Source organism: Entelurus aequoreus, linkage group LG14, assembly GCF_033978785.1.
Source record: "Entelurus aequoreus isolate RoL-2023_Sb linkage group LG14, RoL_Eaeq_v1.1, whole genome shotgun sequence".
In the NCBI taxonomy this organism is placed as follows: domain Eukaryota; kingdom Metazoa; phylum Chordata; class Actinopteri; order Syngnathiformes; family Syngnathidae; genus Entelurus; species Entelurus aequoreus.
This window is the reverse complement of record NC_084744.1, coordinates 58518414-58538054: the sequence shown is the minus strand read 5'-3', so window position 1 is coordinate 58538054 and position 19641 is coordinate 58518414. Positions and strand designations below refer to the sequence as shown.

The 19641-nt window shown below is 41.4% G+C and overlaps 1 protein-coding gene across 6 annotated transcripts in view; it reads left to right on the top strand.

Annotated features, from left to right (window-relative positions):
• The first annotated feature begins 218 nt into the window (after positions 1-218).
• Positions 219-19641, top strand: part of acin1a (apoptotic chromatin condensation inducer 1a) — a 38891-nt gene continuing 19468 nt past the window's right edge. For 2 of the 6 annotated variants that reach the window (XM_062070345.1, XM_062070344.1), the window contains exons 1-6: positions 219-393; positions 9617-9682; positions 12338-12449; positions 12519-12574; positions 12703-16554; positions 18653-18769. In XM_062070345.1, the coding sequence (XP_061926329.1) occupies positions 256-393; positions 9617-9682; positions 12338-12449; positions 12519-12574; positions 12703-16554; positions 18653-18769 (4341 nt within the window). In that variant the 5' untranslated portion in view covers positions 219-255. The remainder of the gene's footprint in view (positions 394-9616; positions 9683-12337; positions 12450-12518; positions 12575-12702; positions 16555-18652; positions 18770-19641) is intronic. The other 4 variants (XM_062070349.1, XM_062070348.1, XM_062070347.1 and 1 more) reach the window with 4 other exon arrangements.

Sequence of the window (19641 nt, the reverse complement as noted above, 5' to 3'; positions counted from 1 at the left end):
GAAGTTGCTGAATTGTGACGCATGCGCAGACAGAGCGGGCAGTGACAGTCCTAACCAAGTTTGATTTAAAAAGAAAATACATCCTATTAAAAAAACATATACACGTCAAAATGAAATAATCGAGTAATGTAAAATTGAAACCAAAAATGGCGCTTTTTAAAAAATATTCGTTGCCGGAAGTGGTCACCGATGACAAATATACCGGAGGGCGTGGCTTGACGCGCTCTCGCTGGAAGCGGTCCAGAGGAAGGGAAAATGGCGGACCTCGAAGACGTTACCCTGGACGGGAAGCCGCTCCAGTCCCTTCGCGTGGCCGACCTGAAAGCCGCCCTGGAGGAGAGAGGCCTGTCGAAAAGTGGCCACAAGAACGCCCTCGTCAAACGGCTTAAGGGGGTGAGTTTGTGGCGCGGCCAGGAGCCGAGACGGGCTGATGCTTTCTGGAGGCCAACATCCGAGTAGCGTCACCGCGTAGTCGCAGCAATTTGCCGTTGTATTTTCACCTTTTTGTCCGCCACGTTGCTCACTAATTGTGTTAAAATCGCATAAAAATCCCAGCTAGTAAGAGTTTAGTCTACTTAAGTGCTCTTTTGCAAACGTATATTGCTGATGTTAGCCTGCTAGCTATGTGGCTAACGTTTAGCTTAGCTGCTGTTTACCACATCTAAGCATTAAAAAGGCCTTTTTAGCTAATGTGAATATTTTTTACTACGCTATTTCAACACATAATTTTTTTTTTTTAATGCACCCTTTGGCCATGTTCTGACGTCTTAAGGACTGTAAATTGCCAAAATGTGTTTGAGGCCTTTGAGCTACCGTAGGTCAATGAAGAGCTGTTTTGTTTACTTTTGGACCGGACATCAAGCAAAGGTTATTTTCAGACTCGTTTTTATTTTTCATAAGCGATTCTAGCATGTTGTTGACATCTGAATATATAAACAACACATGCTGTTACCCATTTATGTTTTAAAGTTAAAATACAAATGATTGTCATTGTGGCGAAATTATTCTCTGCATTTCACCCATCATCCTTGTTCACCCCCCTGGGAGGTGAGGGGAGCAGTGAGCGGCAGCGCGTGGCCGCGCCAGGGAATTATTTTTGGTGATTTAACCCCCAATTCCAACCCTTGATGCTGAGTGCCAAGCAGGGAGGTAATGGCTCCCATTTTTATAGTCTTTGGTATGACTCGGCCGGGGTTTTGAACTCACAACCTACCGTTCTCAGGCCTGGGCAATTATTTTGACTCAGGGGCCACATTTAGAGAGAAAAAATGTGTCTGGGGGCCTGTATATCTACTTTTAGAAACACTAACATAAAACCTCACAATAATGTCTGATTGAATGCTAAAAAGGTTATGACAGACCGCCCTAAAAAACGAAATGGAATTTTACATTTTTCTATGAACGATAAAACACTGAATATTGACAAAATATGAATGTCACACCCCGTTTCGATCGACATATTTTACAATCAAGTGAAACGCAACAAAAATGCAACAAACAGTGAAATATGAACGCGAAGGGTCCAAAATAAACCCACCTACAATCTGATACATCTCACATTTGCTGAATTTCCCCCAGGGATCAATAAAGTACTTTCTATTCTATATATCACTAAGCTTTAGAACTTTGTTGTGAAAATCTCCTTCCGCGTCTGTGGAAAAGCTTCCCGCCCACACTGCTTGGTGCCTCTTCTGAGCTGCTGTGACGTAGATGACCATAGTAACCAATTAGAAGACCATAGTAACTAATTAGATTACCATAGTAACTGGTATATCATCCATAAGCGCAGATTCCAACCATTGAAATACTTTGTATAGTTCAAGACTTACGGTCATTAGAAAACATCACTGCACATCATAATGGCAGCTACACTTTCCATCGTAAAGATCTAAAAAAATGATTTGGGAATGCCCGGCGGGCCAGATTGAAAAGCTCAACGGGCCGCATGTGGCCCCCGGGCCTTAATTTGCCCAGGTCTGCTCTAACCACTAGGCCACTGAAGCGGTATTAGTATAGTACCGCGATACTAATGAATCATGTTCGGTACGATACCTCCCCTGAAAAGTACCGGTCTTGCACCCCCACCTCCCGTGCCCGTTTCGTCGTCACATCGTGTCATTGCTGGTTTTACGAGCAGAGGAGCATGTTCGGCAGCGCGCACACACAGAGTACTTACAAGCAGACACAGTGTGTAGACAGAAAAGAAGAACGGACGCATTTTGGTCTAAAAAGTAAAGATAAAGGTGAAGATATAACACTGAAACGCCCTCAGGAAGAGGTGCTTTAAAACATGGCGAGTTAGCTAGCGGCTAATGTCCATCTGCAGTGTTTTAGCTACTTCTAAATCACTAATCCTCGCCTCCATGGCGACAAATAAAGTGAGTTTCTTACAAGTATCATTATCACTGCAGGACGAGGAATAGCTAAACATGCTTCACTACACACCATAGCTCACCGGCGTCAAAATGTAAACAAACGCCATTGGTGGATAGACACCCGACATCCACTGTGATGATACCAAGTACAATAGCGTATGTAGTTGATACTATTATTACGTCAATATTTTTTGGCATCACGTCTTCTCTCGTTTAAAACACATTCATATTATGTTTATAAAGTCAGGAAATACGTCCCTGGACACATTAGGACTTTGAATATGACCATTGTATGATCCTGTAACTACTTGGTATCGGATTGATATCCAAATTTGTGGTATCATCCAAAACTAATGTAAAGTATAGAAACAAGATAAGAATAAGTGATTATTACATGTTAACAGAAGTGTAGATAGAACATGTTAAAAGAGAAAGTAAGCAGATTTTAACAGTAGATGAACAAGTCGATTAACAATTCATTTTCTACCACTTGTCCTTAATAATGTTGACAAAATAATAGGTAGATAAATGACACAATATGTTACTGCATATGTCAGCAGACTAATTAGGAGCCTTTGTTTACTTACTTACTACTAAAAGACAAGTTGTCTAGTATGTTCACTATTTTATTTAAGGACAAACTTGCAATAATAAACCAGCCAATAATGCCATTTTTTGTGGTCCCCTACTTAGAAAAGTACCGAAAAGTATCGAAATAATTTTGGTACCGGTACCAAAATATTGGTATCGGGACAACACTAATTCACAATATTCTCCACAAGTAATAACAATAAAAGTGAATATCTAAATTAAAAATAATTGGGAATTAAGTTATATTTCATATGGTGAGATGAGTAAGATTATCTAGAAAATGAATTGATGGATGAGATCAATTCAGAATGTTTATCATGGTTCTTCTTCTTTGTACTTTGTAAACACTAAGTTTGAAGAGTTTCTTGAAGGGGATCATATTAGTAAATTGTAGGGCTGGGCGATATGGCCTTTTTTTAATATCGCAATGTTTTTAGGCCATGTCACAATATATACCTCCATATTTTGCCTTATGCTTGAATGAACAGTTGATGCATATAATCACAGCAGTATGATGATTCTATGTGTCTACATTAAAACATTCTTCTTCATACTGCATTAATATATGCTCATTTTAAACTTTCACGCAGAGAGGGAAACCACAACTGAGTCAATTTACCAAAAGTGTATTTATTAAACAGTTATTAAGCAGTGGCACAAACATTCATGTCATTTCCAATACAGAAAGTGCAAGATTGTCAGAGACATTTTAAAACAAGCTATGAGTGCACTTTTGTGCATGATGTCACTAAAATGACATATCAAAACAACACTAAATTAAAGTGTACAAAAACAGAATGCCACTACAATAGTTTAAAACAAATAAAGTGCACTTTTGTGCATGCTGTCACACAATTTATGTCAATAAGTGTCATATAAAATTGAGCTGCATAATAGGAAGTCAAATAGTGTATGTCCTTTACTATGTGGTAGGTTCCTGTGGACGTTATCTCCTTCTGTTGTTGACTAGTTTTTTCATACGCTGTTGATGTGGAAATGGTTGCTTGGGCATTTTGTTGGTGTGGCACCGAACGGAGATGTTGACATGCAGAGTTTCAAGCACTCCTCATTCTCTAGCGGGTGACTTTTCAAATGATGCTACAAATTAGCAGTGCTGCTACTTTTTGTAGCAACGCTTTTGCCGCATACTTGACATATTACTGTTCAACATCTTCCCGCTTGAAGCCAAACCACCGCCAGACGATGGACCCCCTGCTGTTTTTCTTGGGAATTAATTCTTCTTCCTTCATTTGTTACCAGATTCGCACCTTCTCTCTCTCGTATTACCGCTAGCATCACAGCTAAAGTTACCTATGTCGCTACCTCTCTGCTCGGCGAGAGCGATGACGTTGCACGCGCGACAGTATGTGACGTATGTAAGAAGGTGCGCTTGTTTTTTTGTCTCTGTGAGAAAGAGAGACAAGAAAGAGTGAGAAAAGCCTGTAGTGTAATGCCCGCAGCTAAAAGCAACTGCGTGAGAACGTATACTCCAATATCACGATATAGTCATTTTCTATATCGCACAGAGACAAACCCGCGATATATCGAGTATATTCCATATATGGCCCAGCCCTAATACTGACCAACAGGTGAAGATGTCTCCCCAATGTATGAACATGTGCATGTGAAGGATTGTTTACTCATGTGCTTATCCATCCATCCATTTTCTATCGCTTGTGTTTTTAAGAAATCACCTGTTTTTTTTTAGACTCCTTCTTGTCTTCTTGTTTCAAAGACCCTTACCATGGTCTTCCTTTCCAGACAGACAGCTGAGAGACTTTTACAAAGAAAACGACCGTACGTTTATTCACCTATTAAAAAACGATCAATTCTCTTGTAAGCCGGTGAAGTGTTTACTAAAAAAAATTTATGGTTTTTGGGGGAAAAAAAAAAAAAAAAGAATCAATAGTGGAAAAGTTGTGAAGAAGTGCTGCTGAGGCCTAATTGAAGGTAAAAAAAAAAAAGGGATAGTTTGACCAAATGAAGCAAATCTCAGGGTCAGCTACGACAATAGCAAGAAATATGTTTTTAACAGACGGCGTATTGCTGTTGATCAATGCGGCTTTTCAGAGAGTTACATATTGGGGCGATATAGGTCGGTTGGTAGAGTGGTCGTGCCAGGAACTTGAGGGTTCCACGTTTGATCCCCGCTTCTGCCATCCTAGTCACTGCCGTTATGTCCTTGGGCAAGACACTTTACCCACCTGCTCCCAGTGCCACCCACACTGGTTTAAATGTAACTTAGATATTGGGTTTCACTATGTGAAGCGCTTTGAGTCGCTAGAGAAAAGCGCTATATAAATATAATTGACTTCACTTCACATACAGTTAGGGGTGTAACGGTACACAAACATTTCGGTTCAGTACATACCTCGGTTTAGAGGTCACGGTTCGGTTCATTTTCGGTACAGTAAGAAAACAACAAAATATATATTTTGGGGTTGTTTATTTACCAAATTTGCAAAAACTTCCACCAAAAATATTTTTCTTAGTGGAATATTTAATGTGAAGTAATGGGAACCTTTGATAGTTCAGTAATTCATAATAACATTGATTTTGATTCAATATTATGTTTTGAGCAATGACAGTTTGAAAGAAAAAAAAACAGCTTTGTTTTATTAGTCAACATTGCAACTTTTTCTGAATTACATTTAACCTTTAAGCTTTTTTATTTCACTTTTGTTATGTTTTTGTTTATTTTAATAGTATTTTTAGAATGTGCCGTGGGCCTTTAAAACATTAGCTGTGGGCCGCAAATGGCCTCCGGGGCACACTTTTGACACCCCCGCTATAGATAATAAATTAAATGTGATAAATCTATGGATAAAAAGCAGAGCCTGGCGACGCATGCGCGTTTATCATAACTCTCTCGCTCTCTCTGTCTCTGCCCCTCTCTCACCAATGCTGCTGTGCGCACAATTTGTTTTGTTTTTAACCCCTTCTTAGCCCTGAATGTACATTGAAAATACACGCAACCCTAACTCAAAATGCCAGACATTTGAGGCATTTAAGAAACTCCGCCCTGACAGCTCCGCAAAAGAGGACATGTCCGGTGAAAAGAGGACGTATGGTCAGTTTATCCTAGCCCGTTAGCTGCTAGCATGCCGTGTGTTGTGCCTCGGTGTGCTTTGTTTACACAACGTACGTTACGCTACTTACTATGTCCGTGTGGAAACTCATTTGGTACACCTCCGAACCGAACCGGAACCCCCGTACCGAAATGGTTCAATACAAATACACGTACCGTTACACCCCTACATACAGTGCATCTGAAAAGTATCCACACCGCTTTACTTTTTTCCACATTTTGTTATGTTACATCCTAATTCCAAAATGGAACAAATTCATTTTTGTCCTCAAATTTTTACACACAATACCCACTATAATCACGTGGTTAAAAAGTGTTTTATTCATTTTTGCAAATTTATTAAAAATAAAAAAAAATTAAAAATCACATTCACAGCCTTTGCTCAATATTTAGTTGATGAGTTTTTGGCAGCAATTACAGAGGAATGGGCGAAACAGCCCCAAAGATAGGTGTGCCCAAGTTTGTGGCATCGTATTCAAAAAGCTGTATTTGCTGCCAAGGGTGCATCAGCTAAATACTTACGCAGATGTCTTTTTTTTTTTTTTAATACATTTGCAAAATTAAAAAAAAAATCACATTGTCATTATAGGGTATTGTCTGTAGAATTTTGAGGAAAAAAAACAATGTATTCCATTTTGGAATAAGACTGTTACATAAAACGTGGAAAAAGTGAAGCGCTGTGAATACTTTATGAGCATACTTTTTCTCAATAGTCTGCAGATGTAACCCATCATGTCATAAAACTTGTCATAAAGACAATCATATTTCTCCCACTAAAGTGAAAGAAGCTCAAAACTCTTTTTGTACTTTTTTCTTTTACTTGAATTGTAGACAATTGTTATTATTATTAACTAAGTTTCAGGCATGTAGCGATATAAACATTTCATATCACAGCTACTGTGACCAAAATGATCAGGGTTATTATTATCGTAGTATTGTAGAATGTACAGTGTTTCCCACACATTCATTTATTTGTGGCGGCCCGCCACGAAAGAATTAAGGCCGCCACAAATAGATTTAAACATTTTTTTTTTAAATTTTGTCCTGTCCAGCTTCTCAGGCAAATCATATAGTTGATGTAGATGCCCATATCGGCTGTTCAGATTTACTTTACAAAAGAGAAATGTAGATCAAGATTTTTGGAGCTCTTTGTTCAGTGGATCAGATGTTTGATGAAGCTCTGTGTCTATCAACCACCACTACTGTTTTCTGTTTATTTGTTACTGACTGTGGCAGGACACCTCTGCCTCTGTTTCACTTTATGTTGCTGGTAAATAATATGGTTGTAGTAGTAGGCTAAAGTTAAATTATTTAGTATGCACTAATTAAAGGGGCAGAGCTTTAAGAGACATTTTAGCTTTTATATTTTTATAAGATATATTTTTTGTAAGAACCACAATTAATAAATATATTTCAGTGAATAACTTATTGTTTAAATCTGTATATCTGTATATAAATATGTACATAAAGTGTTGTAATTATATTGTAAAATGGATGAATGGACGTTTAAAACAAAACTGTTATTATTAATTAGTAAGTATACATTTTTTGAGCCTTTTTAGAGAAAATCATATCATTGTAGTGAATTATGCAAATTTCTCGATGATGTCATGGTGACCACGCCCACAGCCACGCCCCCACCGCCACAGGTATCTTGGCAGTTTATGGGAAACACTGATGTACTCAAAGTACTTCTACACACACACCAACATTTTTTTGACAAGTTATTTTTTTATAAATAACTCAATTTAATTGTGTTAGAAAAGCCACTATTTTGCATGTTTTGTGCTTCTTATCGATACTGATACTGATGGTATTTTAGTCTTAGTATTTTATCTGTTTTAATGGCTAAGCTTTTACTGTTTTAAATGCACTGGAGCACTTTAGGATGTATTTAAATGAAAAGTGCCTAACAAATAAAATACATTATTATTATTGGCGTCCTACTCAGTTTAGCGGTCCTTGAACGCACCGTAAAACACCTTTTGTCTCGTTTTGCTCAGAGTATAGAACGGGACTGTACAATGCGAGTAATTTGCGACTAAAAATAAGTTGTGTGAGTATTTTTTATTTTTTTAAAGTGCGCGCACGTGCGAATACAGATTGAAACCCTTTATTTTGCATTTTTCTCTAAAAATAAATCCATCCAAAGTTGATCAAACTAGTGTACATTTTTTGCACATTTTGTTTAGCGGTCCTTGAACGCACCGCACCGTAAAACACTTTTTTCTCGTTTTGCTCAGAGTATAGAACGGGACTGTACAATGCGAGTCATTTGCGACTAAAAATAGGTTGTGCGAGTATTTTTTTAAAAAAAAGGGGCGCACACGTGCGAATACAGATTTAAACCCTTTATTTTGTATTTTTCCCTAAAAATAAATCCATCCAAAGTAATTAAACTAGAGGAAATGTATTGCACATTTGTAAAGTAAAGCATCGAGAGTAGCCAGATGAGGTGGTTCAGGCATCTGGCCAGGATGCCACCCGAACGCCTCCCTAGGGAGGTGTTTAGGGCACGTCCGACCGGTAGGAGGCCACGGGGAAGACCCAGGACACGTTGGGAAGACTATGTCTCCCGGCTGGCCTGGGAACGCCTCGGGATTCCCCGGGAAGAGCTGGACGAAGTGGCTGGGGAGAGGGAAGTCTGGGCTTCCCTGCTTAGGCTGCTGCCCCCGCGACCCGACCTCGGATAAGCGGAAGAAGATGGATGGATGGATAAAGTAAAGCACGTGGGAAATAAACTTAAAGCATAACATAACCAAATAGACAAGTGATTGACGCGGAAGTGTCTCTGATCACTGCAAAGGGGGCCACCGCTCACACACTCAGTCTTTAATCGCGGAAGAAATTGGAGGAACTGGTCAGTAAAAGCAGTGTACATTTTGATGACTAAAAATGTTAATTTGTTATCGTCAACAGCTTATTTTTCCTTAATGAAATTAGGACAATAACAAATGAAAACAAAAGCATGTTGACTAAAACAACGACAAAATTCCTGTGGTATCTGTGGTGGTGGGGGCGTGGTCATCATGTGGTCATCGTACAATTGGCTATGAAGTGAAGTGAAGTGAAGTGAATTACATTTATATAGCGCTTTTTCTCAAGTGACTCAAAGCGCTTTACATTGTGAAACCCAATATCTAAGTTACATTTAAACCAGTGTGGGTGGCACTGAGAGCAGGTGGGTAAAGTGTCTTGCCCAAGGACACAACGGCAGTGACTAGTATGGCGGAAGCGGGGATCGAACCTGCAACCCTCAAGTTGCTGGCACGGCCGCTCTACCAACCGAGCTATACCGGTGATTTTCTTTAAAAAAAAAAAGGCTAAAAAAATGTGAACATACATTCATTATTGTTATTAGTATTAGCATATTTTCAATATAATTTAATTAAATTGACTCGTCTGGTAGTCCTATTGAACTTTGGGTGTTTTGCAGAGTTACACATTTGCTTCTGGCCATGAACTCTTTTTGGGTGTCATTTTGTATTCACTACTTTAATTGCTTTCTTCTCTTTTGTCATTCCTCTGAGAATACATCACTCATGTCTATTTTCATTAACAGGCTCTCATGCTGGAGAATCTGCAGAAGACCTCCACTGCTCAGGTTGGACTGCAACCAAACTCTCAGGTAGAAGCTGCTTCTGTAGTCGTTTGGTGAACTAGTGAACATTTATTCAAGAGGAAATACAGTCGCGATCAAAAGTTTACATACACTTGTGAAGAACGTAATGTCATGGCTGTCTTGAGTTTCCAATCATTTCTACAACTCTTATTTTTTTGTGATAGAGTGATTGGAGCACATACTTGTTGGTCACCAAAAAACATTTATGAAGTTTGGTTCTTCTATGAATTTATTATGGGTCTACTGAAAATGTGAGCAAATGTGCTGGGTCAAAAGTATACATACAGCAATGTTAATATTTGCTTACATGTCCCTTGGCAAGTTTCACTGCAATAAGGCGCTTTTGGTAGCCATCCACAAGCTTCTGCTTGAATTTTTGACCACTCCTCTTGACAAAATTGGTGCAGTTCAGCTAAATTTGTTCTTTTTTCTGACATGGACTTGTTTCTTCAGCATTGTCCACACGTTTAAAGGCCTACTGAAATGAATTTTTTTTATTTAAACGGGGATAGCAGATCTATTCTATGTGTCATACTTGATCATTTCGCGATATTGCCATATTTTTGCTGAAAGGATTTAGTATAGAACAACGACGATAAAGATCGCAACTTTTGGTATCTGCTAAAAAAAGGCTTGCCCCTACCGGAAGTAGCGTGACGTAGTCAATTGAACATATACGCAAAGTTCCCTATTGTTTACAATGATGGCCGCATGAAGTGAGAGAGATTCGGACCGAGAAAGCGACGATTTCCCCATTAATTTGAGCGAGGATGAAGAAAGATTTGTGGATGAGTAAAGTGCAAGTGAAGGACTAGTGGGGAGTGGAAGCGATTCAGATAGGGAAGATGCTGTGAGAGCCGGGGGTGACCTGATATTCAGCTGGGAATGACTAAAACAGTAAATAAACACAAGACATATATATACTCTATTAGCCACAACACAACCAGGTTTATATTTAATATGCCACAAATTAATCCCACATAAAAACACCTGCGTGTTTGTTATGCTAGCTCCTAGCTACTAGCTCGAGCAAGTTATAGCTCGAGCGGGTAATATGGACGGGATCCCGTATATATAACCAGCCAATACAATTCAAACACCTGCACAACACACACACTCACTCAGCCCAAAGAACCGTTCACCTAACCCAAGGTTCATAAAGCTTATATATTTAACCAAAGTTACGTACATGACACGCACGTACGGGCAAGCAATCAAATGTTTGGAAGCGCGCGGGTGGGACCTGATATTCAGCTGGGAATGACTATAACAGTAAATAAACACAGGACATATATATACTCTATTAGCCACAACACAACCAGGCTTATATTTAATATGCCACAAATTAATCCCGCATAACAAACACCTAGGTGTTTGTTATGCTAGCTACTAGCTCGAGCTAGTTATAGCAAGCGATCAAATGTTTGGAAGCGTACTCACGGTATCGCGTCTGCGTCTGTTAACGAAGTCAAAGTCCTCCAGGTAAGAGTCTCTGTTGTCCGAGTTCTTCGATCTTGACTGCATCTTTCGGGAATGTAAACAATGAAACACCGACTGTGTTGTGTTGTGTTGCTGACTTCCCTCGCAAAATACTCCGCTTCGCACCGACTTTCTTCTTTGCTTGCTCAGCTTATTTCTCCATAATGCAATGAACAAATTGCAACAGATTCTCCAACACATATGTCCAGAATACATCCAGAATGAGATGAAAACAGCTATTTTGTATTGGATTCAATGGAGTCCGAATATTTCCGTTTCAACGATTGACGTCACGCGCATACGTCAACCTCAAAGGCGTTTTGAACCGGAAGTTCCCCGGGAAATTTAAAATTGCACTTTATAAGTTAACCCGGCCGTATTGGCATGTGTTGCAATGTTAAGATTTCATCATTGATATATAAACTATCAGACTGCGTGGTCGGTAGTAGTGGGTTTCAGTAGGCCTTTAAGTCAGGACTTTGGGAAGGCCATTCTAAAACCTTCATTCTAGCCTGATTTAGCCATTCCTTTACCACTTTTTACATATGTTTGGGGTCATTGTCCTGTTGGAACACCCAACTGCACCCAAGACCCAACCTTCGGACTGATTATTTTAGCTTGTCCTGAATAATTTGGAGGTAATCCTCCTTTTTCATTGTCCCATTTACTCTCTGTAAAGCACCAGTTGCATTGGCAGCAAAACAGGCCCAGAGCATAATACTACCACCACCATGCTTGACGTTAGGCATGGTGTTCCTGGGGTTAAAGGCCTCACCTTTTCTCCTCCAAACATATTGCTGGGTATTGTGGCCAAACAGATCCATTTTTGTTTCATCTGACATCACATGGACAAAGATAAGAACTTCTGGAGGAAAGTTCTGTTGGGAGATGAAACAAAAATTGAGCTGATTGGCCACAATAACCAGCAATATGTTTAGAGGAGAAAAGGTGAGGCCTTTAATCCCAGGAACACCATTCCTACTGTCAAGCATGGTGGTGGTATTATCACAAAAAAATAGAAGTTGTAGAAATGATTGGAAACTCAAGACAGCCATGACATTATGTTCTTAACAAGTGTATGTAAACTTTTGATAGTGACTGTGTATGAATATGCTGGTCATACAATTAAATGTGATTGCCCGAAGACTCACAGCCTGTTTTCATAATTACCTCTGTTCTTAGATTGGTGAGGAAATGAGCCAAAATAGCTTCATCAAGCAGTATCTAGCTAAACAGCAGGAGCTTTTGAGGCAGCGGCTCGAGAGAGAGGCTCGTGAAGCCTCTGAAACTAACGGTAAGTAGAATTATACATATTTTCCAGTCCCTGTATGATAATAATGCCAATTTACATTTTTGTGAACAGAGCAAGAGGACCACATAGAAGTAAATAACAGCACCCTAAGCCCTGCTCAAGCCCAGGTCAGGCTTAATGTTCCTACTATGTTGGTGCTCAGCCAACAATATCATCCCTAACTAAGTTTCATTTAATAAGATACTCAAATACCGAAGCATAAAAGTCTCTACTTCCTTTTTGGGTTTTTTATCAGGATGCAACCCAAGCCTCTGACCTTCAGAAGTCACCACGCCCTTCTGACGGAGACAGCCCTTTTGCCGCAGTAAATGAGGGAGGAGCTAACAGCAACCAGGAAGCTCACATGTCTCCTTCTCCTGCATCTGGCTCAGTCCCCGGCGGTGACCACCAGCCAGACAAGAGGGCTGCGGCCAGCGACTTCTTGGCCGACAGTGACGATGACGACAGTGAGGATGGCGACGACGACGGTGACGACGAAGACTGGGACAGCAACATCCGAAGGAGAACGCCGAGACAGCCGGCCAGAGGGCCCTCAACTCGGGAGAGGTGTGGAGCATCTTGTCAGCCTCAGCAGCAGCACATCCCCTCCCTTTTGTCTCCTCAACTCCGTCAGCCAACCCCTCCCCCGTCCCCACCTCCAGAGTTGTCATTCCCCTTACCCGACACCCCCAAACAGAGCCCGCCGAGTCCGGATGTAGCCCCAGCGAGGCGCTCGCCCAGCAGCTCCAGCTCTGGCTCCTCAAGCAGCGATAGCCGCAGTAGCAGTCCAGAACCACACCGAGGTGGACACGTGGAGCGCAAACCTGGTCCGTTAACCCTTCTGGCACGTAAAATGGAATCGGAGGGCGCTTTCTCTGGAGCCAGTTGGCACGGTGGAAATGGGGAAGGTGGCAGGAAGGACAGCATTTCACCATTGGCCACATCATTTTCTGGCACAGAGCACACTGGAGGTCTCACATCTGCCAACACTCACACGGACTCTATGCCTGGTTCTACGGAACCAGGCATCCTCAACCAGAGCATTGGCGGAGCCCATTCAGCCCAAAGTCCTGTGAGTGGGCTCAAGGCTTCCGCAGTGAAAGAGCGGGATTCTGAACTAGAGGCTCTTGAGTTGGAAAGAGCGAGGTTAAGAACACAAGAGGAAGAGCAAGCAAAAGAGGAAGAGCGAAAGAGAGCTCTTGAAAAAGAGGAAGAAGAAAAAGCTTTGCTGTTGGAGAAAAAACTTGCATTGGAAAAGGAGAGGCAGGAGAGAGAAGAAGCTTTGGCCAAAGAGCAGGAAGAGGCCAGAGAGAGAGCTCTAGAGCTGGAGAGGCAAAGGGCCTTGGAGCGAGAACGTCTCCAGCAGAAGGAGAAGGAAAAGAAAGAGAGAGAAATGGAGAAGGCAAGAGTCAAGGCCTTGGAACGGGAACGAGTGGAACGAGAAAAGGCTCTTGAGAAAGAAAGGTTAGAAAGAGAAAAAGCTTTGGAAGCGGAAAGGAAAGAAAAGGAGCGGCTTGAGAAAGAGAAACTATTGGAGCAGGAACGGTTGGAAAGGGAGAGACTAGAGAAAGAGCGAATAGAAAAGGAAAAAGCCTTGGAGAGAGAGAGACTCGAGAGGGAGGAAGCGTTAGAGAGAGAGAGACTCGAGAGGGAGAAAGCCCTCGAGCTTGAGCGGTTAGAGCAAGAGCGTCTAGAAAAAGAGAAAGCCTTAGAGCAAGAGCGACTAGAAAAAGAGAAAGCCTTAGAGCGAGAGCGACTAGAAAAAGAGAAAGCCTTAGAGCAAGAGCGACTAGAAAAAGAGAAAGCCTTAGAGCAAGAGCGACTAGAAAAAGAGAGGGAGAAAGCTTTAGAGCAAGAGCGACTAGAAAAAGAGAGGGCGAAAGCATTAGAGCAAGAGCGACTAGAAAAAGAGAGGGCGAAAGCATTAGAACAAGAGCGACTAGAAAAAGAGAGGGCGAAAGCATTAGAACAAGAGCGACTAGAAAAAGAGAGGGCGAAAGCATTAGAACAAGAGCGACTAGAAAAAGAGAGGGAGAAAGCCTTAGAGCAAGAGCGACTGGAGAGGGAGAAAGCCTTAGAGCAAGAGCGACTAGAAAAAGAGAGACAGAAAGCATTAGAGCAAGAGCGACTAGAAAAAGAGAGGGAGAAAGCATTAGAGCAAGAGCGATTAGAAAAAGAGAGGGTGAAAGCATTAGAGCAAGAGCGACTAGAGAGGGAGAAAGCTTTAGAGCAAGAGCGATTAGAAAAAGAGCGACTAGAAAAAGAGAGGGAGAAAGCCTTAGAGCAAGAGCGACTTGAGAGGGAGAAAGCCTTAGAGCAAGAGCGACTAGAAAAAGAGAGGGAGAAAGCATTAGAGCAAGAGCGACTAGAAAAAGAGAGGGCGAAAGCCTTAGAGCAAGAGCGACTAGAAAAAGAGAGGGAGAAAGCTTTAGAGCAAGAGCGACTAGAGAGGGAGAAAGCCTTAGAGCAAGAGCGACTAGAAAAAGAGAGGGAGAAAGCATTAGAGCAAGAGCGACTAGAAAAAGAGAGGGAGAAAGCCTTAGAGCAAGAGCGACTAGAGAGGGAGAAAGCCTTAGAGCTAGAGCGACTAGAAAAAGAGAAAGCCTTAGAACTTGAGCGACTAGAAAAAGAAAAAGCCTTAGAGAAAGAGCGATTAGAGAGGGAGAAAGCTTTAGAGCAAAAGCGACTAGAAAAAGAGAGGGCGAAAGCCTTAGAGCAAGAGCGACTAGAGAAAGAGAGGGAGAAAGCTTTAGAGCAAGAGCGACTAGAGAGGGAGAAAGCTTTACAGCAAAAGCGACTAGAAAAAGAGAGGGAGAAAGCTTTAGAAAAAGAGCGACTGGAAAAAGAGAAAGCCTTAGAGCTTGAACGACTAGAACGGGGGAGAGCCTTAGAGCAAGAGCGACTAGAGAGGGAGAGGACATTAGAGCAGGAGAGACTAGAGAGGGAGAGAGTCTTAAAGCAAGAGCAACTAGAAAAAGAGAAAGCCTTAGAGCTTGAACGACTAGAACGGGAGAGAGCCTTAGAGCAAAAGCGACTAGAGAGGGAGAGGACAGAGCAGGAGAGACTAGAGAGGGAGAGAGTCTTAAAGCAAGAGCAACTAGAAAAAGAGGAAGCCTTAGCGCGCGAGAAAGCCTTAGAACAAGAACGACTAGAAAAAGAGAAAGCCTTAGAGTGTCAGCGACTGGAGAGGGAGAAATCTTTAGAGCAGGAGCGACTAGAACAAGAAAGAAAAGAGCGAGTGAGAATTCAGACGTTAGCGAGCGACAAAGCAGAAGAGCAGAGGAGGTTAGCGTTTGAGGCCGGGGGAAATAAAAACTCAGGGCTAGATTCTAGTCTTGATAACGTGAGGACAGAGGAGGCCATAACAGTGGGAAGGGTTTGTGAAGAGGATAGTTTGAAGAAGAAAATAACCAAAGAGTTAGACACTGAAGTCCCTCCATCTAAATGTGGCAGAGAGCTTGGTCTTACCCCTCCCACTGCTCCCCTTTCCACAGGACCAGGTCAAAAAACAGAGGCAGGGGACCAGGAAGATGCCAATGCTCCAATGTCACCAACGTCACTGTCATCTTCCAAGTCATCGTTCAGGAAGTTCCGGTTCTCAAGGGACTCTCCAATGCGACCCCCGTCTTCTACCCCTTCCGTGGTTCTCAAGCGTCCCCGTACCTTCTCTGATACCCCCCCTGTCTCCTCCAGTCCTGGACAACAGAAGGAAGGACATCAAACGTCTGCTGTACCGAATGTTGGTGCCAAACCACTGCGTCCAGTAGGCAGCCAGTCTGAGGAAGTCCCTGATGTAAACAAGAACAGTTCCAAAGAAAGTTTCTCAAGTCAGGTATCAAAGGACATTGCTAAGGACGCTTCCGTGATGCAGGAGGAATCAGCCACAGAGAAAGCAAAAGATGCTGGTAAAAGGGACAAAGGTCCTTCAAAGCCAGCCGATGCTACACAGTGGCAGGAAAGAGATGGAAAGAGGGAGAACAAGAAAAACAGAAAACGTTCATCCTCTGACTCCTCCTCTTCTGACTCGGATTCTGGGTCGTCGTCATCTCGGTCTTCTTCCTCATCCTCCTCATCTCCTGAGAAATCATCCATTTCAAGAAGTAGAAGGGTAGGAAATATTTAACTGCCTTTCAATTAACCAGTTTGGCGGCACACTTTCTTTACTGTTATCTTGTCCAATTATCTTATCCTCTGCACGCCGTATCATATTAAAATTAGTCCATTCAAGTCTGTGCGCTATTATATCGGTCTTTAATGATACATTTGAAAGATTAAATGTAACACTATTTAACACATCATAATTATTTAACATAGTCAGTAGTGCTAGTAATACAATAGCAAGGCTAAAATAAGATGGCAGTCTTTTGTGGTTTATTGGGAGTATAGCTTGTGTTCTACATAGTTTCTGGCTTGTTGTGGTTATGTTAACAGCACCCTTTACAGTCACGATCAAAAGTGTACATACACTTGTAAAGAACATCATGTCATGGCTGTCTTGAGTTTCCAATAACTTTTACAACTCTTATTTTTTGGTGATAGAGTGATTGGAGCACATACTTGTTGGTCACAAAAAACATTCATGAAGTTTGCTTCTTTTATGAATTTATTATGGGTCTACTGAAAATGTGAGCAAATCTGCTAGGTCAAAAGTATACATACAGCAATGTTAATATTTGCTTACATGTCCCTTGGCAAGTTTCACTGCAATAAGGCGCTTTTGGTAGCCATCCACAAGCTTCTGCTTGAATTTTTGACCACTCTTGACAAAATTGGTGCAGTTCAGCTAAATTTGTTAGGTTTTCTGACATGGACTTGTTTCTTCAGCATTGTCCACACGTTTAAGTCAGGACTTTGGGAAGGCCATTCTAAAACCTTAATTCTAGCCTGATTTAGCCATTCCTTTACCACTTTTGACGTGTGTTTGGGGTCATTGTTCTGTTGGAACACCCAACTGCGCCCAAGACCCAACCTCCGGGCTGATGATTTTAGCTTGTCCCGAAGAATTTGGAGGTAATCCTCCTTTTTCATTGTCCCATTTACTCTCTGTAAAGCACCAGTTCCATTGGCAGCAAAACAGGCCCAGAGTATAATACTACAACCACCATACTTGACGTTAGGCATGGTGTTCCTGGGATTAAAGGCCTCACCTTTTTTCCTCCAAACATATTGCTGGGTATTGTGGCCAAACAGCTCAATTTCTGTTTCACCTTACATCACATGGACAAAGATAAGACCTTCTGGAGGAAAGTTCTGTGGTCAGATGAAACAAAAATTTAGCTGTTTGGTCACAATACCCAGCAATATGTTTGGAGGAGAAAAGGTGAGGCCTTTAATCCCGAAAACACAATTCATACCGTCAAGCATGGTGGTGGTAGTATTATGCTCTGGGCCTGTGTTGCTGTCAATGCAACTGGTGCTTTACAGAGAGTAAATGGGACAATGAAAAAGGAGGATTACCTCCAAATTCTTCAGGACAAGCTAAAATCATCAGCCCGGAGGTTGGGTCTTGGGCGCAGTTGGGTGTTCCAACAGGACAATGACCCCAAACACACGTCAAAAGTGGTAAAGGAATGGCTAAATCAGGTTACAATGAAGGTTTTAGAATGGCCTTCCCAAAGTCCTGACTTAAACGTGTGGACAATGCTGAAGAAACAAGTCCATGTCAGAAAACCCAACAAATTTAGCTGAACTGCACCAATTTTGTCAAGAGGAGTGGTCAAAAATTCAAGTAGAAGCTTGTGGATGGCTACCAAAAGCGCCTTATTGCAGTGAAACTTGCCAAGGGACCAAATATTAACATTGCTGTGCTCCAATCACTCTATCACAAAAAAATAAGAGTTGTAGAAATTATTGGAAACTCAAGACAGCCATGACATTATGTTCTTTACAAGTGTATGTAAACTTTTGATCGCGACTGTAGGTTTAACTAATGTACACCTTTTTACAGGTCAAGATTCTTGGATTTTATAACCAGATAATACTAATCTTGCTTCGGAAGCACCAATTAAATATTTCTGATTATTATCCCTTCCTTAATGAATATATAGCTGTGCCTTCTCCCAACCAAATTAATTAGTGGTGTCTGTTACAGTTGACTTATTGGGACTTGTTATTTTGAGTCCAGCGTGGATCACAAAAGTAGTCTCCACTGCATGTATTTGTATGAAATGTTTGCCCTGATTCTTTGCCTGCTTGCTTGCCTTTAGGGGAAAAAACCTGAAGGAAGTGTGACTGCTGTGCCTCAAGATGATAGTATAAAAGAAATCTCAAAGCCCTCCCCTTACAAGACTAGCACAGCTGATAATGGAGCTAGTCAGGCCAAGGTCAGTAACTGTGAAATTGTATTTTATAACCTACAAACTAGGGATGTGCCGATCAATTGGCCACCGATCAGTATCGGCCGATGGCTGTAAAAAATGTTTATCATATCGCTTTTGCCCTTTTGGCGGTAATTCATGGAAGTTTTTTGTCATCTGTGAAAGCAACGTTAAGTTGACACAAAAAAATATATCGTGGACAGAGACTCATTAAAGACTTCTAACAATTTGATACAGCATTTGAGGAGCCGACATTTGTCAGTGTACGTTGACTTCTTAAGGCTCGCAACAAAGAATAAGCTAATGCTAAAGGGAAGCAAATTCAGATCACGCTGGGTAACATTTGCCTCTACGAACATGATAGCTCGAAGGCTAAGCAAATTTCCCAGAAAATTATGTAATTCTTCAGATTAGGTGACCAGCCTTCTCAGTGGTTTCGCCGACTGCCCTCTCACTTTGAGCCCAGCTACATGGATGAACATATTTCACAGAAGTAGCCCTGCCACAGTGTACTCTCACATCGAAAGTCTCCTTAGTCTAAAGGCCTTAGTGGCCACATGCCTGGACAGCACTTTTTCGCTCTTATTTCCAAAATGCCGCTTATGTGGACACTTATACTGCTATCTGGTGGTGTCAGAAGAGTATAACATACAATGGTATTTGGGAAAAAAAAGTGTAAAAATAAAAAAATAGCATGTCACTACACATGAAGTACACGTTTGTTTACTTATGGACTAAGTACATCATATCAAAAGATGATTCTTAGTTTTTATTCTAATTAGGGTCCAATAAGCCCAAATAGCAAAGAGAAATTAAAAAAAAGCATGTAAACAAACAGCTTCGGCCTTAAGAGGTTATTAAAGAAGGCATCTCAATCG